Source organism: Piliocolobus tephrosceles, chromosome 6 (assembly GCF_002776525.5).
Source record: "Piliocolobus tephrosceles isolate RC106 chromosome 6, ASM277652v3, whole genome shotgun sequence".
Taxonomy (NCBI): Eukaryota; Metazoa; Chordata; class Mammalia; order Primates; family Cercopithecidae; genus Piliocolobus; species Piliocolobus tephrosceles.
This window is the reverse complement of record NC_045439.1, coordinates 31,533,513-31,558,886: the sequence shown is the minus strand read 5'-3', so window position 1 is coordinate 31,558,886 and position 25,374 is coordinate 31,533,513. Positions and strand designations below refer to the sequence as shown.

The following is a 25,374-nucleotide window of genomic DNA, read 5'->3' as shown; positions in this document are numbered from 1 at the left end:
TGGAAAGGCTGATGTCTGCTCTCTGCCTACAGCCCACCCCCATCCCCACAGTCCTGGCCCTGGCTGGGGCCCCAGGAAGGAAATCACTAAGGAGGATTGAGTGTCAGTTCACAACCTAATCCCATCAGCGCACACAGCTACAGCACGGGCCGCCCCCTCCCCTACTCTGCAGACCCTGGCGGCTGCCGGCTGTCAGGCCCGGCCCCTGCCTGGCTGTGAGGCCAATTACCGCGGCCTTAATCACCACGGTTGCGGCGGCGGCGCGGCGTTAACAACTGTCTGCTCATCAATCTCCTTCCTGGGGCGTCGTGGAGGGGATGACCCCATGCGGCTCTCCTCGAAGGAGCTTGAAACTGGATCCCAACAACAGCCCGATGGCCGCCGTCCAGGGAAACGCCTGGCTCCCTCCTGCTGTCTGCTGGTCTCCTGTGTGTTTGCCCAGCTCCTCCTGTCCTGGGGCTGAGAGCCCACGAGGACAAACCCGGGGACCCCGCATCCCCTGAGCGAGCACTAACACCATGGTTCCCTCTGGCCGGCACTGCCAACAACTGAGCCCGGGAAGGCCAGTGCTCCCTGCCAACCAGAGCAAATTGGGTGCCCGGATGTTGAGGTCTGGCTGGCATTTCCTGTGTTGGCTTTGGCTGGCGAGGCCAGACCAGTGGGCTGCCCTCTTGACCTGAGCGGAGTCAGGCAGGCACGTCCCAGACTCTTGAGCCCACGGAGTTCTGCCCTGCGCCCCACAGGGAGTCTTGTTCTGGAAAAAAGATCTCCCTCCCTGCCTGGGTTCATGCTGAGCAGCCTTCCCTGCCTTGTAGGGTGCTCTGACAGCCCGAGGCCTGGCTGGCCCCCAGCCTGGCTGCCTCTGCGCCTGCTCCTCTGGCTCAGGCAGATCTTGGTGCTTCCTGGATGTAGTGAGGCCCCTATGCAGGTGGCCCTCAAGGCTGTGGTCTGGTGGAGGACTCTGAGCTCCTCTGATCTGCTCCCATCTGTATGTGGAATAATTTCCCCAGCCCAAGGCCTGGACCCCTAGGAGTCGTCAGTACCGGGTTCCAGCTTGGGAGCCTGCAGGAGCTCCCATTCCCGACCCCTGAAGGGCCAGCTTCACCTGAAGGCTTCAGTGGCACTGGCTCCAGTTCCTCAGCCCAATTTTTTTTTTTTTTTTTTTTTTTTTTTTTTGGCATTGGGTCTCTGGGACATCAGATTGTCCAAAACAAGACGACTTCATGATTCTTGTTTTTCCATAGAGCACAGTCTGTACACAATCAGGCTTTCTGTGTGCAGCATGGATCCCGCTGCCCTGCCCTAGTTGCCCCATTCCTGCCCAAATCAGGTCCCTCTGGGACATGGAGTGTTCCTCATTCCCTGTGGCCAGAGGTCTCCGGCCTAGGGCTCAGCAAGGCTGGGCAGAGAGGGCAGAGCCAATCCCACCCCACAGACCATCACTGGCCTACAGCGCTTCCTTTTCTTCTCCCAGACTTGGGATGCCAGGAGAGCCCCTAGGAGAAGCAGCAGGATGTGGGAACCACCAAGAGCACAAGCTCTGGAGTTAAACCTGATTATGAATCCCGGCTCTACTACACACCAGCTGTGTGCCTTAAACACAGTACCAAATGGAACCTGTCCCTTGGTCAGCAAAATGGAGATAATAAAGGTACTTGTGGCCGGGCGCGGTGGCTCAAGCCTGTAATCCCAGCACTTTGGGAGGCCGAGACGGGTGGATCACGAGGTCAGGAGATCGAGACCATCCTGGCTAACACGGTGAAACCCCGTCTCTACTAAAAAATACAAAAAACTAGCCGGGCGAGGTGGCGGGCGCCTGTAGTCCCAGCTACTCGGGAGGCTGAGGCAGGAGAATGGCGTAAACCCGGGAAGCGGAGCTTGCAGTGAGCTGAGATCTGGCCACTGCACTCTGCACTCCAGCCTGGGCGACAGAGCGAGACTCCGTCTCAAAAAAAAAAAAAAAAAAAAATAAAAATAATAATTAATAATAATAAAGGTACTTGTAGCGCAGGGTTTGTGCGAGGAGTCCGTGGGCCCGGCCTATAGTAAACCCTCAACAGCTGTTATTTACATAACTACTCCTCTGCGTGGGGCTGGCTGGGCAGCCACTAAGGGGTCTGCAGAGTGGAACTAGGCCAGCCTTAAGCCACACCTGGGATAGAGATGCTGTACCCCCACCCTACTAGTTGCTTCTTTGCCCAGGCTGGCTCTCTCCTGAGCCACTTGGCTCCATGGCCATCAAGGGTTTAAGACAGGGAGCTGCAGGGGGCACTGGTATCAAGGATTTAAGACAGGGAGCCACGGGGGGCAGTGGAAGGAGATGGTTGGGTCCCTGAACCCCTGTTTGTAGAGGTCTCCACCTTTCTCCAGGGAGAGATGAGGCACAGCATAGCATCCCAGGTCCTCAGGGCCAGGCCCATGGGTGTTCAGAAATTTGATGAATGTGTGGTGAGCAAAGGAAAAGCCTCTGGATTTCCTACACGGCTCATGGAGGAGCAGTGGGCATGATTTTTCTGGACAGTTTGGGGGGATATTTATCAAGAGACTGAGGCGTGTTAATCACTTTGCTGAGCAATTCTACTCCTGGGATTCTCCCTTGGGAAATTACCTGAGCTATCAGAAGTCAGGCAGAGCCACAGGAGGGTCCCCTAAAACATTTCTACCGTGATGTTTTTCTTGGGGCCATTTATAGCAAACTAACAAACCAAGCAGACAAAGAAAGTATCTCAGTATTTAAGAGTAGGATACCGGTAAAATATGTGCTATTCCATCTACAAGGAGTGAAAACGCAGCACTAAAAATCATGTTGAGGGCCAGGCACAGTGGCTCACACTTGTAATCCCAGAACTTTGGGAGGCTAAGGAGGATGGATATCTTAAATCCAGGAGTTTGAGACCAGCCTGGGCAATGTGGCAAAACCCCATCTCTACAAAAAATACAAAAAATTAGCTGGGTGTGGTGGCATGCACCTGTAGTCTCAGCTACCTGGGAGGCTGAGGTGGGAGGATCACCTGAGCTTGGGAGGTCAAGGTTGCAGTAAACTGTGATTATGCCACAATGATCTCAGCCTGGGTAATGGAGTGATACCCTGTCTTAAAAAAAAAAAAAATCATGTTGAGAAAAAAATTTTAATGACATGGCAACATCTGAGTAAAAAAAAAAATCAGGATATTTAACATCTGACAAAGTATAATCTTGAAAAACAGGTTATGAATGGATAAACAAAATGTGACACACAACAGAATATTACTCAGCCTTTAAAAGGAAGGAAATTCTGACACATGCTGCAACATAGATGCACCTTGAAGCTCATATGCTCAGTGAAAGAAGTCAGACAGGAAATACCGTATGATCCGCTTATGCAAGGTACCTGGAATTGCCAAATTTGGAGAGACAGAAAGTAGAAGAGTGGTTGCCAGGGGCTAGGGGGAGGTGGGAATGGGGAGTTAGTATTTCATGGGTATAGAGTTTGGGAAGATGAAAAGTCTTGGAGCTGGCTGGTGATGATGGTTGTAAAACAGTGTGAATGTACAAATGCCACTGTACACAAAATAATGGTTAAAATGGTAAATTTTAGGGTCGGGTGCGGTGGCTCATGCCTGTAATCCCAGCACTTTGGGAAGCTGAGGTGGGCAGATCATAAGGTCAGGAGTTCGAGACCAGCCTGGCCAATATGGTGAAACCCCATCTCTACTAAAAATGCAAAAAAATTAGCCGGGTGTGGTGGCACATGCCTGTAATCCCAGCTACTTGGGAGGCTGAGGCAGGAGAACTGCTTCAATCCAGGAGGTGGAGGCTGCAGTGAAGTGAGATCGTGCCTCTGCCCTCCAGCCTGGGCAACAGAGCAAGACTCCGTCTCAAAATAAATAAATAAATAAATAAAATTTTTAAAATGGTAAATTTTATGTTATCTCTATTTTACCACAACTTTAAAAATAGCTTATAGGGAAATATGTCAAGATGTTCATAATGAATATTTTTGAGTGAAGGGACTAGGGGTGATCTTGGTTTTATTCTTTTTAGTTTCCAGCATTTTCCCCGTAGTAAATGAGATGTTTTGTTGTGTTTGTTGTTGGTTTTAAGGAAGCTTTCTCCAGCATCTCCCACATGTGTGCGGGGGCTGGGCGAGCGGGGAGAGGCTGGGTCCAGCTGCAGTTAGAAACGAGGGAGGCCACAGTCTGCTGGGGAGGGGTGGCTCAGGGAGGGCTTGGGGCTCCTAGGCTCCCCTAAACTCTCTCAGCCCTGCTGGCTGGCCGCCTTCTCTGCCTGCCCTCTATACTTGGGCCTCACCCATGGGCCTCCCAGGAACAGCTCCATCACTAGCCTGAAGGGGCTGCCCTGGGCCTAGTGGGAATGTGGGCTTGGGGCTTTCTCAGACCGTCAGTGCCCGAGACGCCTTCCCGCTGCTGCTCCGCCCCATCCCAGCTGCAAAAACAACAGCCCATACCCAAAGCCCTGTTATTGCAGCCGAGAGTGGAGCCTCAGTGGACAGCGGAAGGAGTGGGGATGGGGCCGGCCAGCCCTAAATGGACCTGGGGCAGGGGCTTCTTGGGGAGGGGTAGAGTCCTCTCCTGCTCCTCCTGGGGAAGCCTGGCTCTGAGGTGTGTGGGGGAAGGGACTTGCAGGGGCCTGTGGGACTCAGGGACTGAAGGTCAACTCTGCCAGTGGCCTCCCTGTCTCCCTGGGGACTGTGGGAGGTGGGAGCCAGAGGGGGGAGGAAGTAAAGCCACTTGGGAACCCGCTGAGCCAAGCCGTGGGCAGGAGGCGGCACCAGCGTGGCTCCCGGGCGGGCCAGGGCCAAGGCTTTCCCACGGAGTGTGACTGGCCACCGGGCTCTGCAGAGCCGTCCACCCCAGGCTGGGGCCTATGAGCCTTGGGAAGTTTCTGTGCTCTCTTCCCTTAGGGGATAGGGACTGGTGGCCCTGCATTCAGAACCCAGCAGGACTCTTCCTCTCCACTCCCTGGTGCTCTCAGGTGTGTGCCAGGCATCTTATCGAGGCTGGGGCTCGGCTCTCAGGAGCCTGATGCCCAGCTTCCTCGGCACCCATTCCAGTTTCATCTGTTGGCTTCATACTCAGGGAGCAGGCGGAGGGACGCAGAGCTTCTATCACCAAAGTCCTGAAGGCTTCAGAGGCTGGCGGGAGCCTGGCCCCTGTGTGACCCCTCTCAAGGCCATTTCTCCCATTCTAACAAGAAGGATGTGGCCATGGTGCAATTAGGAGGCACTGTGGCAGTCTCTGGAGACAGACACCCTGGGTCAGAACCTACACTTGGTCCCCATCAGTTGTATGGGCACGCCACTCAACTTGAGCCTCAGCTTCCTCTGGTGTAAAATGAAGATGCTAATATTTACCATACAGAGCCCTGGGAGACTTCGAGGTGATTATAAAAAGTCTCTGGCACAATGCAGGTGCTTCATCAGTGCAGGCCACTGTGATTCTTCTTCCTCAAGCCCCAAAAAGGGAAATTACCTGAGATTGGAAAGAATTTTCTGACCTCAGTTATCCCCACCTCCACATTCTGTGCAGTGGAGAGAGCAGCTTGAGAAGTTTTGCCTTCTCGCCCGAAAACCCTGCTCAGAAACCAGTTAATCAAACTACCCTCTGAAGTTAGACATGACTGTTAGAATATTCCTGGCCATGGCTATCAAACCAGGGACAGAAACTATTCCTGGGACAGAGGGGAGTCAGATGAGAGTGAGGAAGTTCTGGGCCTCTGGGGTTCACTGCCTGCGGGTTGGTCGCCGAGGGTCATGTCTGCTCCTAGAGTGACAGGAATCTGCTGGGACCCAGGACATAGGCATCTGGACTAGGCTGTACCACCGTGCAAGGAGAGAGATGTTCTCAGGTAGTTATAATAACTGGGGAGTCCTTCAAAGAGAGGAGTTATCAAAATAGAAGTCGATATTATTTTTCTCTGAATTATCCCATCTGAAATTACAACCAGGTCTACCAGAATCACCTTTTATAGAGAGTTCTAGAAATTCTCTCATGTAATGGGTATCCAGACCCGCTACTTTAAAGATCAGTAGCAGGTCGGGCGCTGTGGCTCACACCCGCAATCCCAGCACTTTGGGAGGCCAAGGCCAGTGGATCACCAGCCTGGCCAACATGATGAAACCCCATCCCTACTAAAAATACAAAACTTAGCCAGGTATGGTGGCCCACGCCTGTAATCCCAGTTACCCAGGAGGCTGAGGCACGAGAATCACTCGAACTCAGGAGGCAGAAGTTGCAGGGAGACGAGACCGCGTCACTGCACTCCACCCTAGGTGACAGAATGAGATTCTGTTTCAAAAAAAAAAAAAAAGGTCCGTACTAGTACATGTCTCTAAATATTTCAGATCCTTACCATTTATCAAAGGTCCCTGTTACTAACATCTCCACTGACAGACAAGATCACCCGGCTTGTGAGGTGTACACTCTAGGAGATGTGTGTGACTTCCAAATCCCAGCTTTTAAATGATTGAACATTCAGTGACTAAGAGAATAACTGGCTACTGGGCCTTGATCTCCACTTTTTTTTCTTTCAGAATCACAGACTATATTGTTTTGTGTACCTAAACGGTTGGACATTCTCACTTAGCGGAAGGGCCCTATCAATTGCAGAATAACTATCTGTTGACCAGAACCAACCCATCTCGTAGGGCCGTTGTAGACACCAAAAGAGATATGGAAAATGAAAGTCTCTAACCAACAAGCAAAAATCCTCTAAAGTGTAAGTGATGATCTGTTTATTAGTATTGAGTTTCTCCTTGTACAGGGCCTGTTTTCCAGTATGCAGTGTTGGTGCTTGGTATAAAGGTGCATAATAAATATTTGTTACATGTTAAATATGTTGATCTATGAAGAGCAGCAGTTAATACATGATCCTACTAACAATAGGGTAAGATTGTGTTTTTTTCTGATCACATACCCTGGTTCCACTACCTGTGTCTGTCATTAGACTTGCCCTTCAAATTCCTAGCAGTTGGCCAGGCACAGTGGCTCATGCCTGTCTGTAATCTTAGCACTTTGGGAGGCTGAGGCAGGTGAATCACCTGAAGTCAGGAGTTCGAGAATAGCCTGGCCAACATGGTGAAACCCCATCTCTACCAAAAATATAAAAATTAGCCGGACATGGTGGCACATGCCTGTAAATCCCAGGTAGTTGAGAGGCTGAGGCAGGAGAATCACTGGAACCCAGGAGGCAGAGGTTGCAGTGAGCTGAGATTGCACCATTTCATTCTAGCCTGGGTGACAAGAGTGAGACTCCTTCTCAAAAAAAAAAAAAAAAAAAAAAAAAAAAACACAAAAAACAAAACAATTCCTAGCAATTGACCATGATCAAGAGTCAGGGAAGCTCAAGAGCAGAACCAGATGCCACAAAATATAAATCCGTATTTAGAGCAAGATTAGTTTCTTGTTTAGCAGAAGCAATCAAATAACGAACTTTTGGGGCTCCTGGGAGGACACAAGAAACTTAGTCAAGGCTCTAGCAACTCAAAAAGTTAAACCAAAGGGGAATTTGTTGAGAAGTCTAAGGGTGACTCTACTTTCAGGCATGGCTAGATCTAAGGGCCCACATCAGCTCGTCTCAGATCATCAGCTCATTTGTTCTTTCTCCCTCTGTCTAGGACTGGACTCTACTTGCTTTTCCTGGAGCAGCTGGCTGACTTTCTTCTACACTAGACAAGCTCTCCCCATGAGGCAGGAAAGGTAGCCACTGCCAGTCTGAAGCCAAACTCTTTGCAGCAGATGAGGACAGAAACCTGCTTTCTTCCAGGGTCCATATAGCAAATCACAGGGAAGGACTGAACGGCTTTGCATAACCAATCAGCGTGGAAGTTGGATGATGGACCAGTCCCAGGAGTGGGGGGCCAGGCATGTGGTTGGGGGCCACCTGGGGCACGAGGAGGTGCTGGGATTGACAGTTCCACCCAAATCACATGAGATGAGGAAGGGCAGTTCCCAACGGAAAGCGGGTGCAGGGCAGACAAAAACAACAGGTGTCTACTACAATAGCACTTGTTCTCAGGTTGCATAGAGACATGACTTATCCACCAAAACAATCAGAGAAGGACAAAAACAGTAGTGCATTCACATGCCCAAGTGTTGAGTCAAAGGCCTTCAGGAAAAGGAAGTGATCCTATGGCCTAAAGGAGATTTTTTAGAACAGGAGGATAAAGACACAAACATTTTAGTAAGCCTCCCTGCCCCCAGTTGAGAATTATCATCATAATCACCATATTCTCCAAATTAAGTCTGGGAAACTGTTATTTGATAATTATGCAGACAATCAGCCATAATGTTTGGAATTGGGACATTTCTGGAAAATCTGGAAGATTTGGTCAACATAATCATATTTCTGGCTGAAAGAACGGGCCTGATGGATTTCTTACGTTTCTTACAAATAACTTTTATTTCTCATTATGAATGGCACATGCTGATTGTAGAAATTTTGGAAAATACAGAACAGTACACAAACAAAAGTAAAAATCATTCTTGCGTTTTATTAAAGTTGGGTGTGACTGCAAATGATGGAAACTCCAAGATAACCGTGGAAGTTAAACAAAACTGAAGTTTATTTAGCTCTCAGCTGTATGAAGCCCAAAGGTAAATATTCCAGGTTGGTATGGGAGCTCCACTTCACAGAGACCTCAGAGTGTCCAGGCTCCTTCTAGCTCACTCCTCTGCCATCCCTACAGTAGGACCTGCATCCTCATCACCTAAGCTGGCAGAGCAGAAATGCAGCAAGAAAGACGAAATGATGAAGAGGCCAAAGACCCATCCCAACTATCTCCTAGGGAAGGTTCTCAGAAGCAGCAACAAAATATTAATACTTCCACACCTTCCCATTGGTAAGAACATAGTCACATGGTCGCATCTACCTGTGAAGGAGACTGGGAAATGTAGTTTCTATTCTGGGTGGCTATTTGCCCAGCTAAAACTCTGTTACCATAGTGGGGGAGAGTGGCTTTGGGAGCAATTGTCTCTGATAAACCTGTAATCATACTATCCAGAGATAGTCACTGTTAATGTCATCATATATGTCATTATATACACTTCACACACACACATCTATATACATATATATGTATATGTAAGAGTATGTGTATTGTGTATATTTTTATATATAATAATATATACAAATAATATATATTTTTAGAGTGAAATTGAGGTCCCACCAAATATACTATTTTTACATCCTGCTTTAAAAAAATTATAGACTTTAGGCCAGGTGTGGTGGCTCACGCCTGTAATCCCAGCACTTTGGGAGGCCGAGGTGAGTGGATCACGAAGTCAGGAGTTCAAGACAGCCTGGCCAAGATGGTGAAACTCGGTCTCTACTAAAAATACAAAAATTAGTCAGGTGTGGTGGCAAGCACCTGTAATCCCAGCTACTCGGGAGGCTGAGGCAGAGAACTGCTTAAACCCGGGAGGCGGAGGTTGCAGTGAGCCAAGATCGTGCCACTGCACTCCAGCCTGAGCAACAGAGCAAGACTCTATCTTAAAAAATACATAGAGAGAGACTTTAAACAGCCTCTTTCGGGATCTATTTTAGCAGTGTGTCATTTAACAATTACAGCTAGAGTTCTTTAAAAAATTCACTGGGCACAGTGGCTCATGCTTGTAATCCCAGTGCTCTGGGAGGCTAAGATGGGAGGATCTCTTGAAGCCAGGAGATCAAGACTAGCCTGGGGAACATAGCAAGACCCTGTCTGTACAAAAAAAAAAAAAAAAAATTAGCCAGATGTGGTGACCCACACCTGTAATTGTAGTCCTCACTACTTGGGAGGCTGAAGTGGGAGGATCAGTTTGAGGCTACAGTAAGCTATGACTGGACCCATGCACTCCAGCCTGGGCGACAGAGTAACCCTGTCTCTTAAAAAAAAATGACCAACCCCCAAATGTAATGCTTTATAATTTTATAATTTTCTTTTAAATAGATGTTTTTATTTCATAAATCCTGGTTTTAATTTGTTTAACTATTTAGTTTGAAATAATTGTAGATTCACAGGAGGTTACAAAGAAATGTATCCCCTTCTCTCTCTTGCATCCTTCCCCCCAGACTACTGCAATGCTAACATTTTATACAACCATGACACAATGCCAAAACCAAGAAAATGACATTGGTACAATCCATAGAGTTTATTCAGATTTCACCAGTCATACCTGCATTCCGTGTGTGTGTGTGTGTGTGTGTGTGTATGCACAATTTTATCACAGGTAGCCTTGCATAACCACCACCACAATGAAGAAACCCAAGTATACCATTAATATCACAAGATTCCTAGTGTTACTCCTTTTTAGCCACACATCCCACCCATCTGTAACTCCTGGAAGCCACTAATCTATTCTTTATTTCTATGATTATGTTATTTCATGATTGTTACATAAGCAAAGTTATGCAGTATGTACACCTTTTTTTTTGAGACAGGATCCTGCTCTGTTACCCAGGCTGAAGTACAGTGGTGCGATCTCAGCTCACTGTAACCTCTGCCTCCCGGGTTCAAGTGCTTCTTGTGCCTCAGTCTCCCGAGTAGCTGGGATTACAGACATGCGCCACCACACCTGGCTAATTTTTTTTGTATTTTTAGTAGAAACGGGGTTTCATCATATTGCCCAGGCTGGTCTTGAACTCTTGAGCTCAAGTGATCCGCCTGTCCCAACATCGCAAAGTGCTGGGATTACAGGTGTGAGCCACCACACTCGGCCTGTACTTTTGAGATGGGATTTTTCACTCAGCACAATTTCCTTGAGGTTAGTCTAAGCTGTTGCATGTATCGATATTTCATTCCTTTCTATTGCCAAGCAGTATTCCATGGTATGGGTGTACAGTTTGTGTAAAGATTCACCAGTTGGAAGACATTGGGCAGTTTTCAGTTGTTGGCTATTATGAATAAAGCTGCCGTGAACATTCACCTGCAAGTTCCTATGTGGACGTTCTTCATTTCTCTAGGATAAATCACCAAAAATAGAATTGCTGGGTTGTATTATAAGTTCATTTTCAGTTTTGAAAGGGACTGCCCAACTATTTTCAAGAGTGATTGTGTGTAATCCGCCTTTTAAAACTGATAATACGGCCGGGCGTGGTGGCTCACACCTGTAATCCCAGCACTTTGGGAGGTCAAGGCAGGTGGATCACAAGGTCAAGAGATGGAGACCATCGTGCTTAACACGGTGAAACCTCGTCTCTACAAAAAATACAAAAATCAGCTGGGTGTGGTGGCGCGCATCTGTAGTCCCAGCCACCTGGGAGGCTGAGGCAGGAGAATCGCTTGAACCCCGGAGGCAGAGGTTACAGTGAGCCTAGATTGCACCACTGCACTCCAGCCTGGCAACAGAGCGAGACTCCATCTCAAAAAATAAATAAATAAATAAAAATAAAAAATAAAAAATAAACAAAACTGACAATATGTTATCAACAGTTCTCCTTATTGTTAAGCATTTACCATATCAAAATTCCAAAAATCAATATTCCATTTTATGACTGTACTATAACATTCTTTTGTTTTGAAAATAATTATAACAAATACACAATCATAATTTCCATTTCAGTTTTGAGGAATCACAAAGATACATGGTAACTACAAAGTACCTGAGGTACCTTTCAGCTTTCAAGTCTCAAAAACAAGAATTACTTTCAATTGAAAGTAGCTCATCTTCCAAGTTTAAGAGAATAAAGAAGAGAATAAAGAGAATAAAGCTATACCATTTTAGCTCCAAATTTTAATTAGACTACTTTATATCAAGGTAATATAGCTCGTGAGCATGGTAACAGCCAGGTTTAAAGTACTTTTTGTACTATAATGTTCTAGACCAATCTCCTAATTTTTAATATTTAGGTTTATTTCTGATTTTTGTGTTTAAAATAATAAAGTGAAAAATATTACTGTGGGCTGGGTGCAGTGGCTCACGTCTGTAATCCCAGCACTTTAGGAGGCCGAGGTGGGCGGATCATTTGAGATCAGGAGTTTGAGACCAGCCTGACCAACATGGTGAAACCCCATCTCTACTGAAAATACAAAAATTAGCTAGGCATACTGGCTCAGGTAATACCAGCCAGTCAGGAGGCTGAGGCAGGAGAATCACTTGAACCCAGCAGGCGGAGGTTGCAGTGAGCCGAGATTGTACCATTGCACTCCAGCCTGGGCGACAAAACCAAAACTCTGTCTTGAAAAGAAAAGAAAACAACAAAAATATAAGAAAAATATTACTATGGATAACTGTATGCCTATTTCTGATTATTTTCTTAGAATGCATTTCTAAACATGGATATGCTGGCTCAAAGGTATAAATGAACATTTTAAAGTCTTTTGCTGTTTTCCCAACTAAAACAGCTACTGAAAGGTGCTTTAATTTGCACTCCCACAGGAATATATGAGAATTGGGACAAAATTTCTAAAAATACTAATATTGCAACACAAATGGCAGTCAAATGGTTGGTATCTTAAATACAGTATATAAATAGATGTTACAAATCAACTAAAAACAGATAAAATACCCAATATCAAGTCGCTTTGGACTGCAAGTGATTGAGAACTCCATTCAAAATTATATAAACAACAGAGAAATGTATCATTTTATATAATAAGTCTAAAGGTAGGGCAACTTCTGGTTTTGTTGATTTCATACAATTTTAATAGAAGATTCCACAGTACATAGACTAAAAGTGCAGGTTCTGAAGCCAGACTGTTGTGTTTACATTCCAGTTCTTCTGCTTACTAGGTGTGTAACATTGAACAAGTTACCTATTTTTGCCTCAAGTTTCCCTTTGGAAATGGTTACATTAAGAGCACCTATCTCAAGGTTTTTGTAAGAATGAAAACAGTTAATATATATAAAATACCCATTAAGTGTTGATATTGTCAAGAGCCTAGGTCCTTTCTGTTTTTCTTTTCTTATTTTTTTGTAAGGGGGAGGCGGGGCTCACTATGTTGCCCAGGCTGGTCTTGAACTCCTTGCCTCAAGCGATCCTCCCACTTCCGCCTCCCAAAGTGCTGAGATTACATGTGTGAGCCACCACACAATCTGCTTTTGGTAGGAAACGTGTTAAAGTGTGGTGCAATGAACTACTGCATGAGGGAAAAGAAAGGGAAATTTCTTTATGGAATGCTATGGGATAATCTCCAAAACGTATTTTTAAGTTAAAAAAAGAAAAAAAGATTCCAGCTTCTTTCTGTTTTTCTGTTCTCCCATCCTCAGCATGTTAACTTTATTCCCAAGTCTTGAGACCTCAGGTCACAAGATAGCTGCAGTATATCCAGGCATCATATTCAAAAAGACCACAGTGGGCTGTGCTGGCACCACTGCACTCCAGTCTGGGCAAGAGAGTGAGGCCCTATCTTAAAAAAAAAAAAGACAAGAGTTAAGATAATGTCATATTGATTCAGAAATAGGCAAATTCAGCAATGAAACCAAATAGCCGCCAAACAGACTCACACGTTATAGAAACTTGACGTATGACAGTGGTGACATTAAAAATCACTGAAGAATGGAAAAATAAAATTGGATTCACACCTCTTACCTTACATAAAAAGCAATTCCAAATTATATGTAAAGATGATTTTTTTAATAACCAGAAGAAAATATAGGAAATTATATTTATAATTGTGGATTAGGGAAGAATTTCTTCTTTCTTCTTTTTTTTTTTCTTTTTTTTTTCCAGACAGGGACTCACTCTGCCACTCAGGCTAGAGTGCAGTAGTATGATCACGGCTCACTGCAGCCTTGACTTCCCAGGCTCAAGAGATCCTCCCACTTCAGCCTCCCAAGTAGCTGGGACCAGAGGTGTGAGTCAATTAAAAAAAAAAATTGCTAATTTTTTTTAGCTAATTAAAAAAATTTTTTTTTTTTGTAGAGACAAGGTCTTGCTCTATTACCCAGGTTGGTCTCAAGCTTTGGAGCTCAAGTGATCCTCCTGCATTGGCCTCCCAAAGTACTGGGATTACAGGCGTGAGCCACTGCACCTGGATGGATTTTTTTATTTTTTCATTTTTTTGAGTTGAAGTCTCACTCTATTGCTTAGGCTGGAGTGCAGTGGTGCAATCACAGCTCACTGTAACTTCAAACTCCTAGGCTCAAGCAAACCTCTCACCTCAGCCTCCCAAGTAGCTGGCACTACAGGCACATGCCACCACACTTGGCTAATTTAAAAAATTTCTTCTATAGATGGGGTCTTGCTATTTTTCCCAGACTGGTCTAGAACTCCTCGCTTCAAGTGATCCTCCTACCTTGGCCTCCCAAATTATTGGGATTATAGGTATGTAATCCCAACACCTGGCAAATCCACTGCACTTGGCTGAATTTCTGAAATAAGACAGAAAAGGCATTACGTATAAAAGACAAGGTTGATACCTTTTAACACATTAAAATCAAGAATTCTGTTCAAAGACATCTCAAAGTAAAGAATACAAGCTATAATTTGGAGAAGATATTTATTCATATGATAAATATTTGAAAGAATATTAGTATCTAGAATATATAAACTCCTACAAATCTACTTGGAAAATTTTTAAAGCCAAAAACAGTAGGTAAAAGGCACAAACAATTCACAAAAAACTCATGGCCAACAAACACATGAAAATAATGAACAGTAATCAGGAAAGTGCAAATTAAGACCACAGTAACATATCCTTTTATAAATACCTGATTCCCAGATAATAAGATATTTGATAATATCACATGTCAGTAAGGATGTAGGTCAGCTGAAACTCTTTAAATATTGCTGGAGGGAGCATACATTAATTGAACCACTTTGTACAATTAGATCTATTTGTAAAGTTGAACATTCATATAGCCTCTGATCTAGCTGTTCCACTTATATAAGTGCCAAGACATACACAGGACTATTTATAGTTTATGTTCACCCACCTCCCTAAAAACACTGGAAACAACCCAAACGTCTGTTGAAAAAAAATGAATACACAAATTATGCTATAGTCACGTGAAATACTAGTGCAAATAAGAGAACTACAAGTTCTCACCAGTACAAATTCACCAGTGCAAATAAGAGAATTACAGGTACATGTAACAACATGGATAAATTTTATGAATGTCATACTGAGCAGAAAAAAGTGAAATATATCACCTATTTCCTAAATTGTAAAGTAACGCAGAACATAAATTTTACCATCTTAACCTTTTTAAGTGTACAATTTAGTGAAACTAAACTGGCATGAAGTACATTCACATTGTTGTGCAATATAAATGCACAACCGTTATCCACCATCTCTCTCTAGAACTCTTTTCAACTTGCAAAACTAAAACTCTGTAGCCATTAAACAGTAACTCTCTCCCTCCCCTCAGACCCTAGCAACCACAGTTCTACTTTCTTTCTTTTCTTTATCTTTTTTGGAGACAGGGTCTTGCCCTGCTGCCCAAGCTGGGGTGCAGTGGCAGGATCATAGCTCACTACAGGATCATACATAGCTCACTGCAGCCTCGACCTCCCAGGCTCAAGAGATCCTCCCCCCTCAGCCTCCCAAGTAGTTGGGACTACAGACATGTATCACCACACCTAGCTAATTTTTAAATTTTTTGTACAGATGGGGGTCTTGTTGTCAGTGCTGGTTTCAACTCTTGGGCTCAAGCCATCCTCCCACCTTGTCCTCCCGAAGTGCCGGGATTCAGGTGTGAGCTACTATGCCTGGCCAACACGGCTTTGCTTTCTATCTCTATTAATTCGAATATTTTAGTTTCAAAGTGAGGAATTGGTTCACATTCCTCAACCTGTTCGTCGTCACGCTTTATAATTTGCATACACACACATAAAAATTCTTCAGTGTATATAAGATACTATACACCTTGGTTTTTGTTGTTGTTTGTTTTTGAGACACAGTTTTGCTCTGTCACCCAGGCTGGAGTGCAGTGGCACAATCTCAGCTCACTGCAACCTCCACCTCCCAGGTTCAAGCTATTCTCCTGCCTCAGCCTCCCTAGTAGCTGGGACTACAAACATGTGCCACCACCCCTGGCTAATTTTTGTATTTTTGGTAGAGACAGGGTTTTGCCATGTTGGCCAGGCTGGTCCCAAACTCTTGACATTCAGGTGATCTGCCCACCTTGGCCTCCCAAAGTGCTGGGATTACAGGCATGAGCCACTATGCCTGGCCTATATATCTTATTTTTTTAATGACTTGATATACAAAAAAATGACAATATCCAAAATTGGCTATAATATGGTAACTGCTAGCCAGCATGTAAATTGATACAATTTTAAAGACATTTAAAAATTAACACACAATTGTCCAGGCATGGTGGTGTGTGCCTGTAGTCCCAGCTACTCAAGAGGCTGAGGTGGGAGGATTATTTGAGCAGGGGGAGGTTGAGGCTGCAGTGAGCAGTGAGCATGCCACTGCACTCCAGCCTGGGCAACAGCGTGAGACCCTGTTTCAAAATAAACAAATAAATCAATAAATAAAAACGAACACAGCAAAACTGACAAATATTTTATGGCTTTTTAGAGCAACTGTGTTTTCAACTTCAATTTCTGATATTCATTGCTAGTACATAGAAATATAGTTTTTGTATCCTTGCTAAACTTATGTTCTAGGAGGTTTTGTTTTTGTTGCTGTTGACTCCGGGATTTTCTGTGTAGACTATCATGTCTCCTGTGAACAGGGACAGTTTCTTTCCATTCTGTATGCTTTTTCTTTTTCTTGCCTTGTTGCAAGGGCTAGGACTTCACATATTGATGTTAAATGGGAGTGGTGAAAGTAGACATCCTTGCCTTGTCCTGATCCTAGGGAGAAAGCAATCTTTTACTGTGAAGTATGATTTTTGGTGTAGGATTTTGTAGATATCTTTTATCAAGTTCAGGAAGTTCCCTTTTGTTCTAGTTTTCTGAGAGTTTGTATCATGAATATCGAATTTTGTCAAATGCTTCTTCCTGCATCAGTTGACATGATCATGTGGTTTTTACTTCTTAGATTGTTAGTATGGCACATGATATTGATTTTTAAGTATTTGATCAGCTTTGCATTCCAGGTTTACGTTTTACTTTGTAATTACATATTATTCTTTTTTTATGTACTGCAGGATTTGATGTGCTAATAATTTGTTGCAATTTTTGCTTCCTATGTTCATGACAGATATTAATCTGTAATTTTCTTTTCTTTGTACTACCTTTGGCTAACTTTGGTATTGACATAATTTTTTTGGAGGGCAATTTGTAAATTATAACAAAAGTCTTTAAAATGTGTTCGCCTAAGGATTCCACTTTGAAGAATTTATCTTAAGGAAATAGAGATTTCTATTATACACAGACTTTGGGTTCAGGAAGACCTGGATTTAAGTATGAACCCAATCATTTATTAACTGCTTAAATTCTGTGGGTCTGCTTTCCAATCTGTAAAATGGGGATAAGAGGACCTATTTCAGACCTTATATAACTGAGACAATTCACACACAGTTCCCAACATCCAGTAAGCTTTAAGTAAATGGTAACTCTCGGTATTATGTTATACTCTCTGGCCTCTCTGTAGGAGGACAATTATGTCCAAATCGGAGGATGTTATCTTTGCTTCTGTATTGGCTCCCACTTTGAATCTCCTTAATGGTTGGTAGTCTTCCTCATCTCTAATTTCGCTATCTTCTATTAGACGTGTTAGGCCTTGAGAATACAAAAGCAACAAAAGATATTGTCCTTGTTTTCAGAGAGATGAACCTACTAGATACAGGCGCAAACGGTACCAGGTAATGTAACAGAACAAAAGTGAGACATCTGCCCAAGGGGCAGCCGACCCTGGACACGCATTCGGAACGTTAGTGTCAGCTGACACTCGGGAGTGACAGCTCGGGCGGTCACCGAGCTGGGAAGACAGGAGGGAGTGCCGCAACTTCTTCAGTGTAGCCTTAAGTCGCGGTGAGGGGCGCGTAGAGACTTGCTGCTCCCATAGCAACGGGACTAGCCACCCTCTACAGGCCGGACGGGTTACTTCCGTTCACCGTCGGCTGAGCCATGAAAAGCCGCTTCCGAGCCTGCAGTCCCCTAGGCGCGCGGGCCCGGTTGTAACTGAACAACCCGAGCCTCACGTCTCTGATTGGCTCAGGCAGAGGAAGGGGGCGGGAGAGTGGCAACGAGGGGCGTGGCCTGCTTCCACTCAAACTTGTGGTTTCCCCCTCCCCTCACGGCGGAAGCCGACCTCGCCCGCCCCGGAAGTGCAAAGTGTGTGGTCTGGCAGGTGTGGATTACGCCGGTGAAGGCTGAAGGCAGCTTACCTTAGAGATGCCGGGGTCCGCAGCAAAGGGCTCGGAGTTGTCAGAGAGGATCGAGAGCTTCGTGGAGACCCTGAAGCGGGGTGGTGGGCCGCGCAGCTCCGAGGAAATGGCTCGGGAGACCCTGGGGCTGCTACGCCAGATCATTACGGACCACCGCTGGAGCAACGCGGGTGAGGCCGGCCTGCCTCCGTCAGCAAACCCGGCCCCTGTTTGTTCCCGATCCCAAGGCTGAAAGTTTCCCAGGCCTCACTTCGCGTTGGCTCCTCTTATCCTCTCTCTTTTGGACTATAGGGGAGCTGATGGAGCTGATCCGCAGAGAGGGCAGGAGGATGACGGCCGCTCAGCCCTCCGAGACCACCGTGGGCAACATGGTGCGGAGAGTGCTCAAGATTATCCGGGAGGAGTATGGCAGGTCAGGCTCACGTCCTGGGCTCCGGGTTGGATACAGTGACACTTTTTCCACGGGCCCCTCTCCCTGCTCGGAGACTTTATTGGAGCTGAGCAGCCCTTGTTACCTGCCTGACCACTCCTCCTCCCCACCTCTCTCTTTGCGTCTTGTTGCCTCTATAGACTCCATGGACGCAGCGACGAGAGTGATCAGCAGGAGTCCCTGCACAAACTGTTGACATCCGGAGGCCTGAACGAGGATTTCAGCTTCCATTATGCCCAACTCCAGTCCAACATCATTGAGGCGATAAATGAGCTGCTAGTGGAGCTGGGTAAGAGGCCTGATTGCTGGGAAAATGGGACTGGTCACAGGCAAATAAGGGAACAGAAGCCCCTGAAGGTTGTTCATTAGCAGAGATGGGATATTACCAGTCTTCTGGTTCTCAGAGGTTTGTCTTCCTTCCTGATTAGGAAATGTTGCAACAGGTGACGGGACCAAAGTAACCCTCTCTACTTTTCCTTACAGACCAACCCTTGATAGACTGCAAGTCTGTGCGGTGGCACAGACTCTATTAGGACAGAGTTTTATTTTCGTTGTAAAGAAGATGAACTCCCTAGAGAACCAGGTCGATAGACCTCCTTCACTATCTTTGAATTTTTATACACACGTACACGTATACCATTTCTGTCCCCCTTGTCATTGCGGTCCAAGTGACTTGCAGATATTCATTATAATCAGATGATGAAGAAGCTGCTTCCAAATTCCTCCCCCGTTTTTCTTCTCTGGCCATTCTCTCTCACGTAGAAGTGTTGTGGCCACCTTTTGAAGGAAGAGTTCTTTTAGGCAGAAGCTCTGTTTACCCGATTCTCAGCACTTTAGGATTTCCCAGATTGCCATTCCTTGGCTGAATTCACTATCTTCAAAATCGGTTGTAAGGAGCTCTGTAGTGACAGAGGTGGTTGATAGATAGGGGTACTTCTGGAAGAGGGCAGGCAGAAAATCCCAGAGTGGGGCTTTTAAGAAATTGTGACATAGCTGGGTGTGGTGGCTCACACCTGTAATCCCACAACTTTGGGAGGCCAAGGTGAGTGGATTGCTTGCGACCAGGAGTTCAAAACCAGCCTGGGCAACACAGTGGGACCCTATCTCTATTAAAAAAAAAAAAAATTGTGACATTTCACTTTAAGCACATTAACCCTGTGGTACCAGGGTCTGCTAGGTTGGCAGTGCATGTGAAGGGCAGACATCTTTTTCCATACACTCATAATGTGTGTTTGTGATATAGCATAGCAATTTCATATATATAATATATTTTTTTTTTCAAAACTCTTCTTACAGAAGGGACAACGGAGAACATTGCAGCCCAGGCTCTGGAGCACATTCACAGCAATGAGGTGATCATGACCATTGGCTTCTCCCGAACAGTAGAGGCCTTCCTCAAAGAGGCTGCCCGGAAGAGGAAATTCCATGTCATTGTAGCAGAGTGTGCTCCTTTCTGCCAGGTAAGGAGACTGCTGTAGCTGCTACTAAGAAAAATGGAAAATGAAGAAGAAATAAACAAGGGATGGGTAGGGCCATTCCAACCTTGAATTGATAAGCAAGACTTTGAGACACTGAGAAGATAAACTAAAACATTAAGGGAATTTTCAAGGTGTTCGTTCTGTGAACATTCTTAAATAGTGGTTTAAGAAAGTTGGGACTGGGAGCAGTGGTTCATGCCCCTAATTCCAGCACTTTGGGAGGCTAAGGCGGGCGGATCACCTGAGGTCAGGGGTTCGAGAGCAGCCTGGCCAACATGACGAAACCCCATCTCTACTAAAAATACAAAAATTAGCTGGGCGTGCTGGTGCATGCCTGTAATCCCAGCTACTCTGGAGGTTAAGGCAGGAGAATTGCTTGAACCTGGAAAGCAGAGGTTGCAGTGAGCCAAGATGGCACCACTGCACTCCAGCCTGTACCACAGAGCAAGACTCTGTCTCAAAAAACAAAAAAACCAACAACAAAAAAAATGCTGGTGAACTGCTGGGTCCAAGGAAACATGGGTTGGTTCTTTTAGGAATCAAAGCAGGGTAAATTACCTTGGGGATGACTGATGCTTGGTCTGACCTCACTCGATCCTAAGTAAATAATAGGTCTCAAAAAGGAAATATGTAAGGATGCAGGATGTTTTAAAATGATGAGCCAGGAGCTATCTTGTCAGCAATCGTGATTATGTTATACACGCACGTTGTATTTCCAGTTTTGTGGCTGGAGTACTAGACATTTATTAGCTTCCCCTAGGCTTCCCTACAGCTTACCAGAGCTATGATAGTCCAAAAACTTAGTTGTCCGAAAAATGAGTTATCTATTGGAAATTATGTGCTGGATATGCCCATATCACACAATTCCCCAGATCCAGTTACATTTGAGAGCACTTTTCACTATTTCTCACTCTTTCTCTTAGAATCAGCCTTTCCCTCCCATTGCAGGGTCATGAAATGGCTGTGAATTTGTCCAAAGCAGGTATTGAGACAACTGTCATGACTGATGCTGCCATTTTTGCCGTAATGTCAAGAGTCAACAAGGTGTGTATATTTGGAGTTATGTTGAATTCATGAAGATTATGTTTCTAAAATTGATTTTTATCTCCTGTAATATCCATAGTGAGAGAAGGAAGTTTCTAGCACCTTTCAAAGTACATACGTAGGCCTTTTTAATTTGTTAACTGAATTTCTTTTCCCTTTTTCTGCATCATTGTTCCTCTCTTGGAGTAGCCTCTAAATTCGGTTGAAGCATTGAAAAGAATGAAGTATTAAATAGAACTAAAGCAAGAGTGTCAGTTGCTAGGGATTGGCTACAAGGCTCCTGCCTTTGCTCAAAGAGCTTGGCAGTTGTGGATAGTGAATGAAAAAGGTTCCTGGCTTCTCAGAAGGTATGGCATCTCAATTTCCAGAAAATATGGGACTGAGAGCAGTAGGTTTTGCAGTTTCTTGTCCCATTTTACATTCATTCTTTCCTTGGCAACCTACTTTTAAGCTAGAACTTGTACTGAGCCAGGGATCCCTTCCCCTATACCAGTCTCTGACCCCTCACGATACCATTCTGAGGCCTGAGCATTCAGCTTTTTGTGGCCAGTGGCCCTTTTAAGGCTCCACCCCCAGGATGACTCACAGTTTTCTTCTTGTCTCAAAGGTAATCATTGGCACGAAGACCATCCTGGCCAATGGTGCCCTGAGAGCTGTGACAGGAACTCACACTCTGGCACTGGCAGCAAAACACCATTCCACCCCACTCATCGTCTGTGCACCTATGTTCAAACTTTCCCCACAGGTATGTGTGTCTGTCTTTAGCTAGAAGCCAGCAGAAAGAAGGAAGCCAGAGGGTGGGCTTGAACTCTGGGACTTCAACCACCTCACTCCAGGGCCTCCATTTATCTGCGTTTACTCAATGGATTACACCCAGTGGAGGCTGGAAAGAACCACAGAAGTCTTGATTCAGTAAAATAGTTGAGAGTTCTAAGCTGCCAGCTTTAGGAAGGCAAGATTGTGAGGACAATATGTAGTTGGGAAAGGTCCTTTCCTTATGATTGCCACGACTCCCCGTCGCCTGACCATTTCTGAAAATGCCAAGCAGGTTGAAAGTAGGATCATAGAATCAGTTTTGTTACTGTTGCAGGGCCTGTCCTTTGTAACCTGAATACAAGCAGGGACTAAGTGAAGAGACATTTCATCAGTGATGGAAGCTATTTGCTTTGAAAACATCAAACTATTTATAGTCTCTATTTTTTAAATTGAGGTGAAATTCACATAACATACAATTAACCATTTTAAAGTATACAATTTAGTGGTATCTAGTACATTCACAGCATTGTACAACCACCACTCTCTAGTTTCAAAACTTTTTCTCCACTCTAGAAAAACTCCCTGTACCCATTAAGTAATCTCTCCCTATTTCTTCTTCTCCCCATCTCCTCTAATCTGCTCCTGTCTCTATGGATTTGTCCATTTTGTATAAAAGGAATCATAATATGTGACATGTTGTGCCTGACTTTTTTCACTTAGCATGATGTTTTCAAAGTTCATCCATGTTGTAATGTCAGAATTTCCTTTCGAGGCTGAATAATATTCCATTATATGAACATACCACAATTTATTAATCCATTCATCTGTTTATGGGCATTTGGGTTGGTTCCACCTTTTGGCTTTTGTGAATAATCATGCTATAAGCATCTGTGTATAAATTTTCTGTGTGGACATGTTTTCATTTCTCTAGGGTACGTATCTAGGAGTGGAATTGCTGGGTCTCTAGTTTTTAAAAATTTTTTCCTTTCTAGTTCCCCAATGAAGAAGACTCATTTCATAAGTTTGTGGCTCCTGAAGAAGTCCTGCCATTCACAGAAGGTACAAAAGCTGTGCGTGCATGCGTGCATGTGTTGTGTGTATTCGGGGTTTGTGCGTGCATGTGTTTTGGTCTTTTTGTTGTTTTGTTGGTCAGTAGAACTGAATGCTGTCAGGTTGTGTTTTTTATCATACTTCTTGGGGGGACTGTTTTCTTTAGCATCTCAAAGTGCTTGAGGACCTGATCAAGTCCATGTTAATTTGTTCTGAGACGAATGTATTTTAGACTTGTTGGGGCTACTGTGGGTTGGATCATCTAGCATTGTCTGGGTTTGGCTTTGCATGCTCTTTGAGATATAAACAACCAATTGGGAAAATGTACCTGTTTTCCTGCTATATAAGGAGTCATTTTGGTAAATTGACTCCCAAAGGAAGCAGGCTGTGAAATGTTCCCACTTAGAAAACTTGCCTGTAGCCTGGATAATCTCATGTGTTGGGGTTCTTTTCTCTGGCTCCTTCTGAAGGCAGCAGCTCAGCTCATTATGCCTGCAGCCTCATCAGCAAGGGTGGCCTTATACACCCTCTGAGAGCAACGCATAGTAGTTGGGGTCCTAGTTCCTCTTGGAAGTTGAATGACTTCATCCCTTTATTTAAATAAACATTCATTCTTCAGGAAATAGTTACTGAGCACCTACAATGTATCCAGCACTCTTCTAGGCACTGAAGATATCACAATGAATGAAAAAGATAAGGCCCTGTTCCCACACATTCTATTGTGGAAGACAGATGAGAAAGTATCAGGTCATGGGATGCCTGAGGACAAGCAAGGCTGATGTGATAGAAAGTGGCTAGGGGCCTAACTGAGATTGAGGAAGGGTCTTAATGAGATGACATTTCATCTGAGTCCTGAATGAATACAGTCTACCATCTGAAGATCATAGAGTTTTCCATGAGCTGGTGCAGGGGGCTTAGCCAGTTAGAAAAGGATGGCATACATGGCTAGACAGTAATGAGCAAGGGGAAGAGTAGTCCAAATTGTAATTCATGTGGTGCGGCAGGGAGGGCCCAGATTTTAAATTTCAATCCTGAGTTTGAATTTTATTCTAAGGGCTATGCAGAGGCACGGAAGAGTTGTAAGCAGGGGTTGTCATGATCTGAAGTCATCTCTTCTGGTTTGCATTTTTCCATAGCTTCTCATCCTTGGGGAGCTAATATGCCTGCATTCTCGAGGTTGGAATCTATATGCTACTTAATTATGAGAGAGGGAGGCTCAGTTTTACCTTTAGCATGTGTGCTTGCCTTTCAGGGGACATTCTGGAGAAGGTCAGCGTGCATTGCCCTGTGTTTGACTACGTCCCACCAGAGCTCATTACCCTCTTTATCTCCAACATTGGTGGGAATGCACCTTCCTACATCTACCGCCTGATGAGTGAACTCTACCATCCTGATGATCATGTTTTATGACCGACCACACTTGTCCTAAGCAGAGATTGTTTAGGCAGATACAGAATGAAGAGGAGACTTGAGTGCTGCTGCTGAAACATATCCTTGCAATGTGGGACTGCACAGGAGTACACCTAAAAAAAATCCTTGATACTGTTGCCTGCCTTTTTAGTCACCCTGTATCAAGGGCACACATCCAGGACTGTGTCTTGCCTTTCAGATCTGAACAGAGCAGTGGGGCTTAACCTGTTGATTTTGGAGCCTCTTAGTGACCTGGTTGCGTCTGTGTCAGGAACTTAAACTTTCTGGTTCAGTAGTGTGTTAAACATAACACTGAATACCTTGCTGGGATACAGATTTTTGCTCAGAAATGGCTACAACACTTCTTCTAGGCTCTGCCAATAAAAGCCACTTGAAGGTTCCATAGTTGGTTTATTGACTGTCCTACTCTGACAGAACTGCTTGAAACAGCAGCAGCAGCAGAGCCTTTTTTGTGTTTGCATAGAGGCTGTAGTTAGTGGGAAAAGTGTGGAAGCAGTGGCCAGATACAGTGGCTCCCATTTGTAATCCTGGCACTTTGGGAGGGTGAGGTGGGAAGATTGTTTGAGGCCTGGAGTTTGAGATTAGCCTGGCAAAATAGCAAGATCCTGTCGCTACAAAATTTTTTTTTTTTTAATTTTTTTTTTTTTTTTAAATTAGCCAGACATGGTGGCACATACCTGTGGCCTTGCTATTCTGGAGGCTGAGGTGGGAGGATCACTTGAGCCCATGAGTTCAAGGCTTCAGTGAGCTATGATTGTACCACTGCACTCCCGGGATGATAAGCAAGACCCTGTCTCTAAATAAAATTAAAAAACAGAAGTACAAATGAAAGTATAGTTTCTTTTACAATTCACTGCTCATGGCCCCAGACAGCTTGCTAATAGGCTAAAACGGTAGTTCCAAAACCTCTCTGATCATCAGAATCACCTGAGTCATTCTGGTCACTCACTCACACAGTCTTGGGTTTCATCTTCGACCTACT

At 44.7% G+C, this 25,374-nt stretch overlaps 1 protein-coding gene across 1 annotated transcript; it reads left to right on the top strand.

Moving 5' to 3' along the window:
• Nucleotides 1-18,095: 18,095 nt before the first annotated feature.
• Nucleotides 18,096-24,772, top strand: EIF2B2 (eukaryotic translation initiation factor 2B subunit beta). The gene is made up of 8 exons (XM_023184115.2): nucleotides 18,096-18,373; nucleotides 18,495-18,615; nucleotides 18,774-18,922; nucleotides 19,930-20,093; nucleotides 21,060-21,155; nucleotides 21,763-21,900; nucleotides 22,904-22,970; nucleotides 24,214-24,772. The coding sequence occupies exons 1-8, from the start codon at nucleotides 18,211-18,213 to the stop codon at nucleotides 24,369-24,371; spliced, it is 1,056 nt and encodes a 351-aa protein (XP_023039883.1). The 5' UTR covers nucleotides 18,096-18,210; the 3' UTR covers nucleotides 24,372-24,772.
• The last annotated feature ends 602 nt before the right edge of the window (nucleotides 24,773-25,374 follow it).

Coding starts and splice junctions, on each gene's coding strand:
- EIF2B2 (XM_023184115.2), top strand. CDS start 18,211: ATGCCGGGGTCCGCAGCAAAGGGCTCGGAGTTGTCAGAGAGGATCGAG. Junction 18,374..18,494: donor CCACCGCTGGAGCAACGCGG/GTGAGGCCGGCC, acceptor TTTGGACTATAG/GGGAGCTGATGGAGCTGATC. Junction 18,616..18,773: donor ATCCGGGAGGAGTATGGCAG/GTCAGGCTCACG, acceptor TTGCCTCTATAG/ACTCCATGGACGCAGCGACG.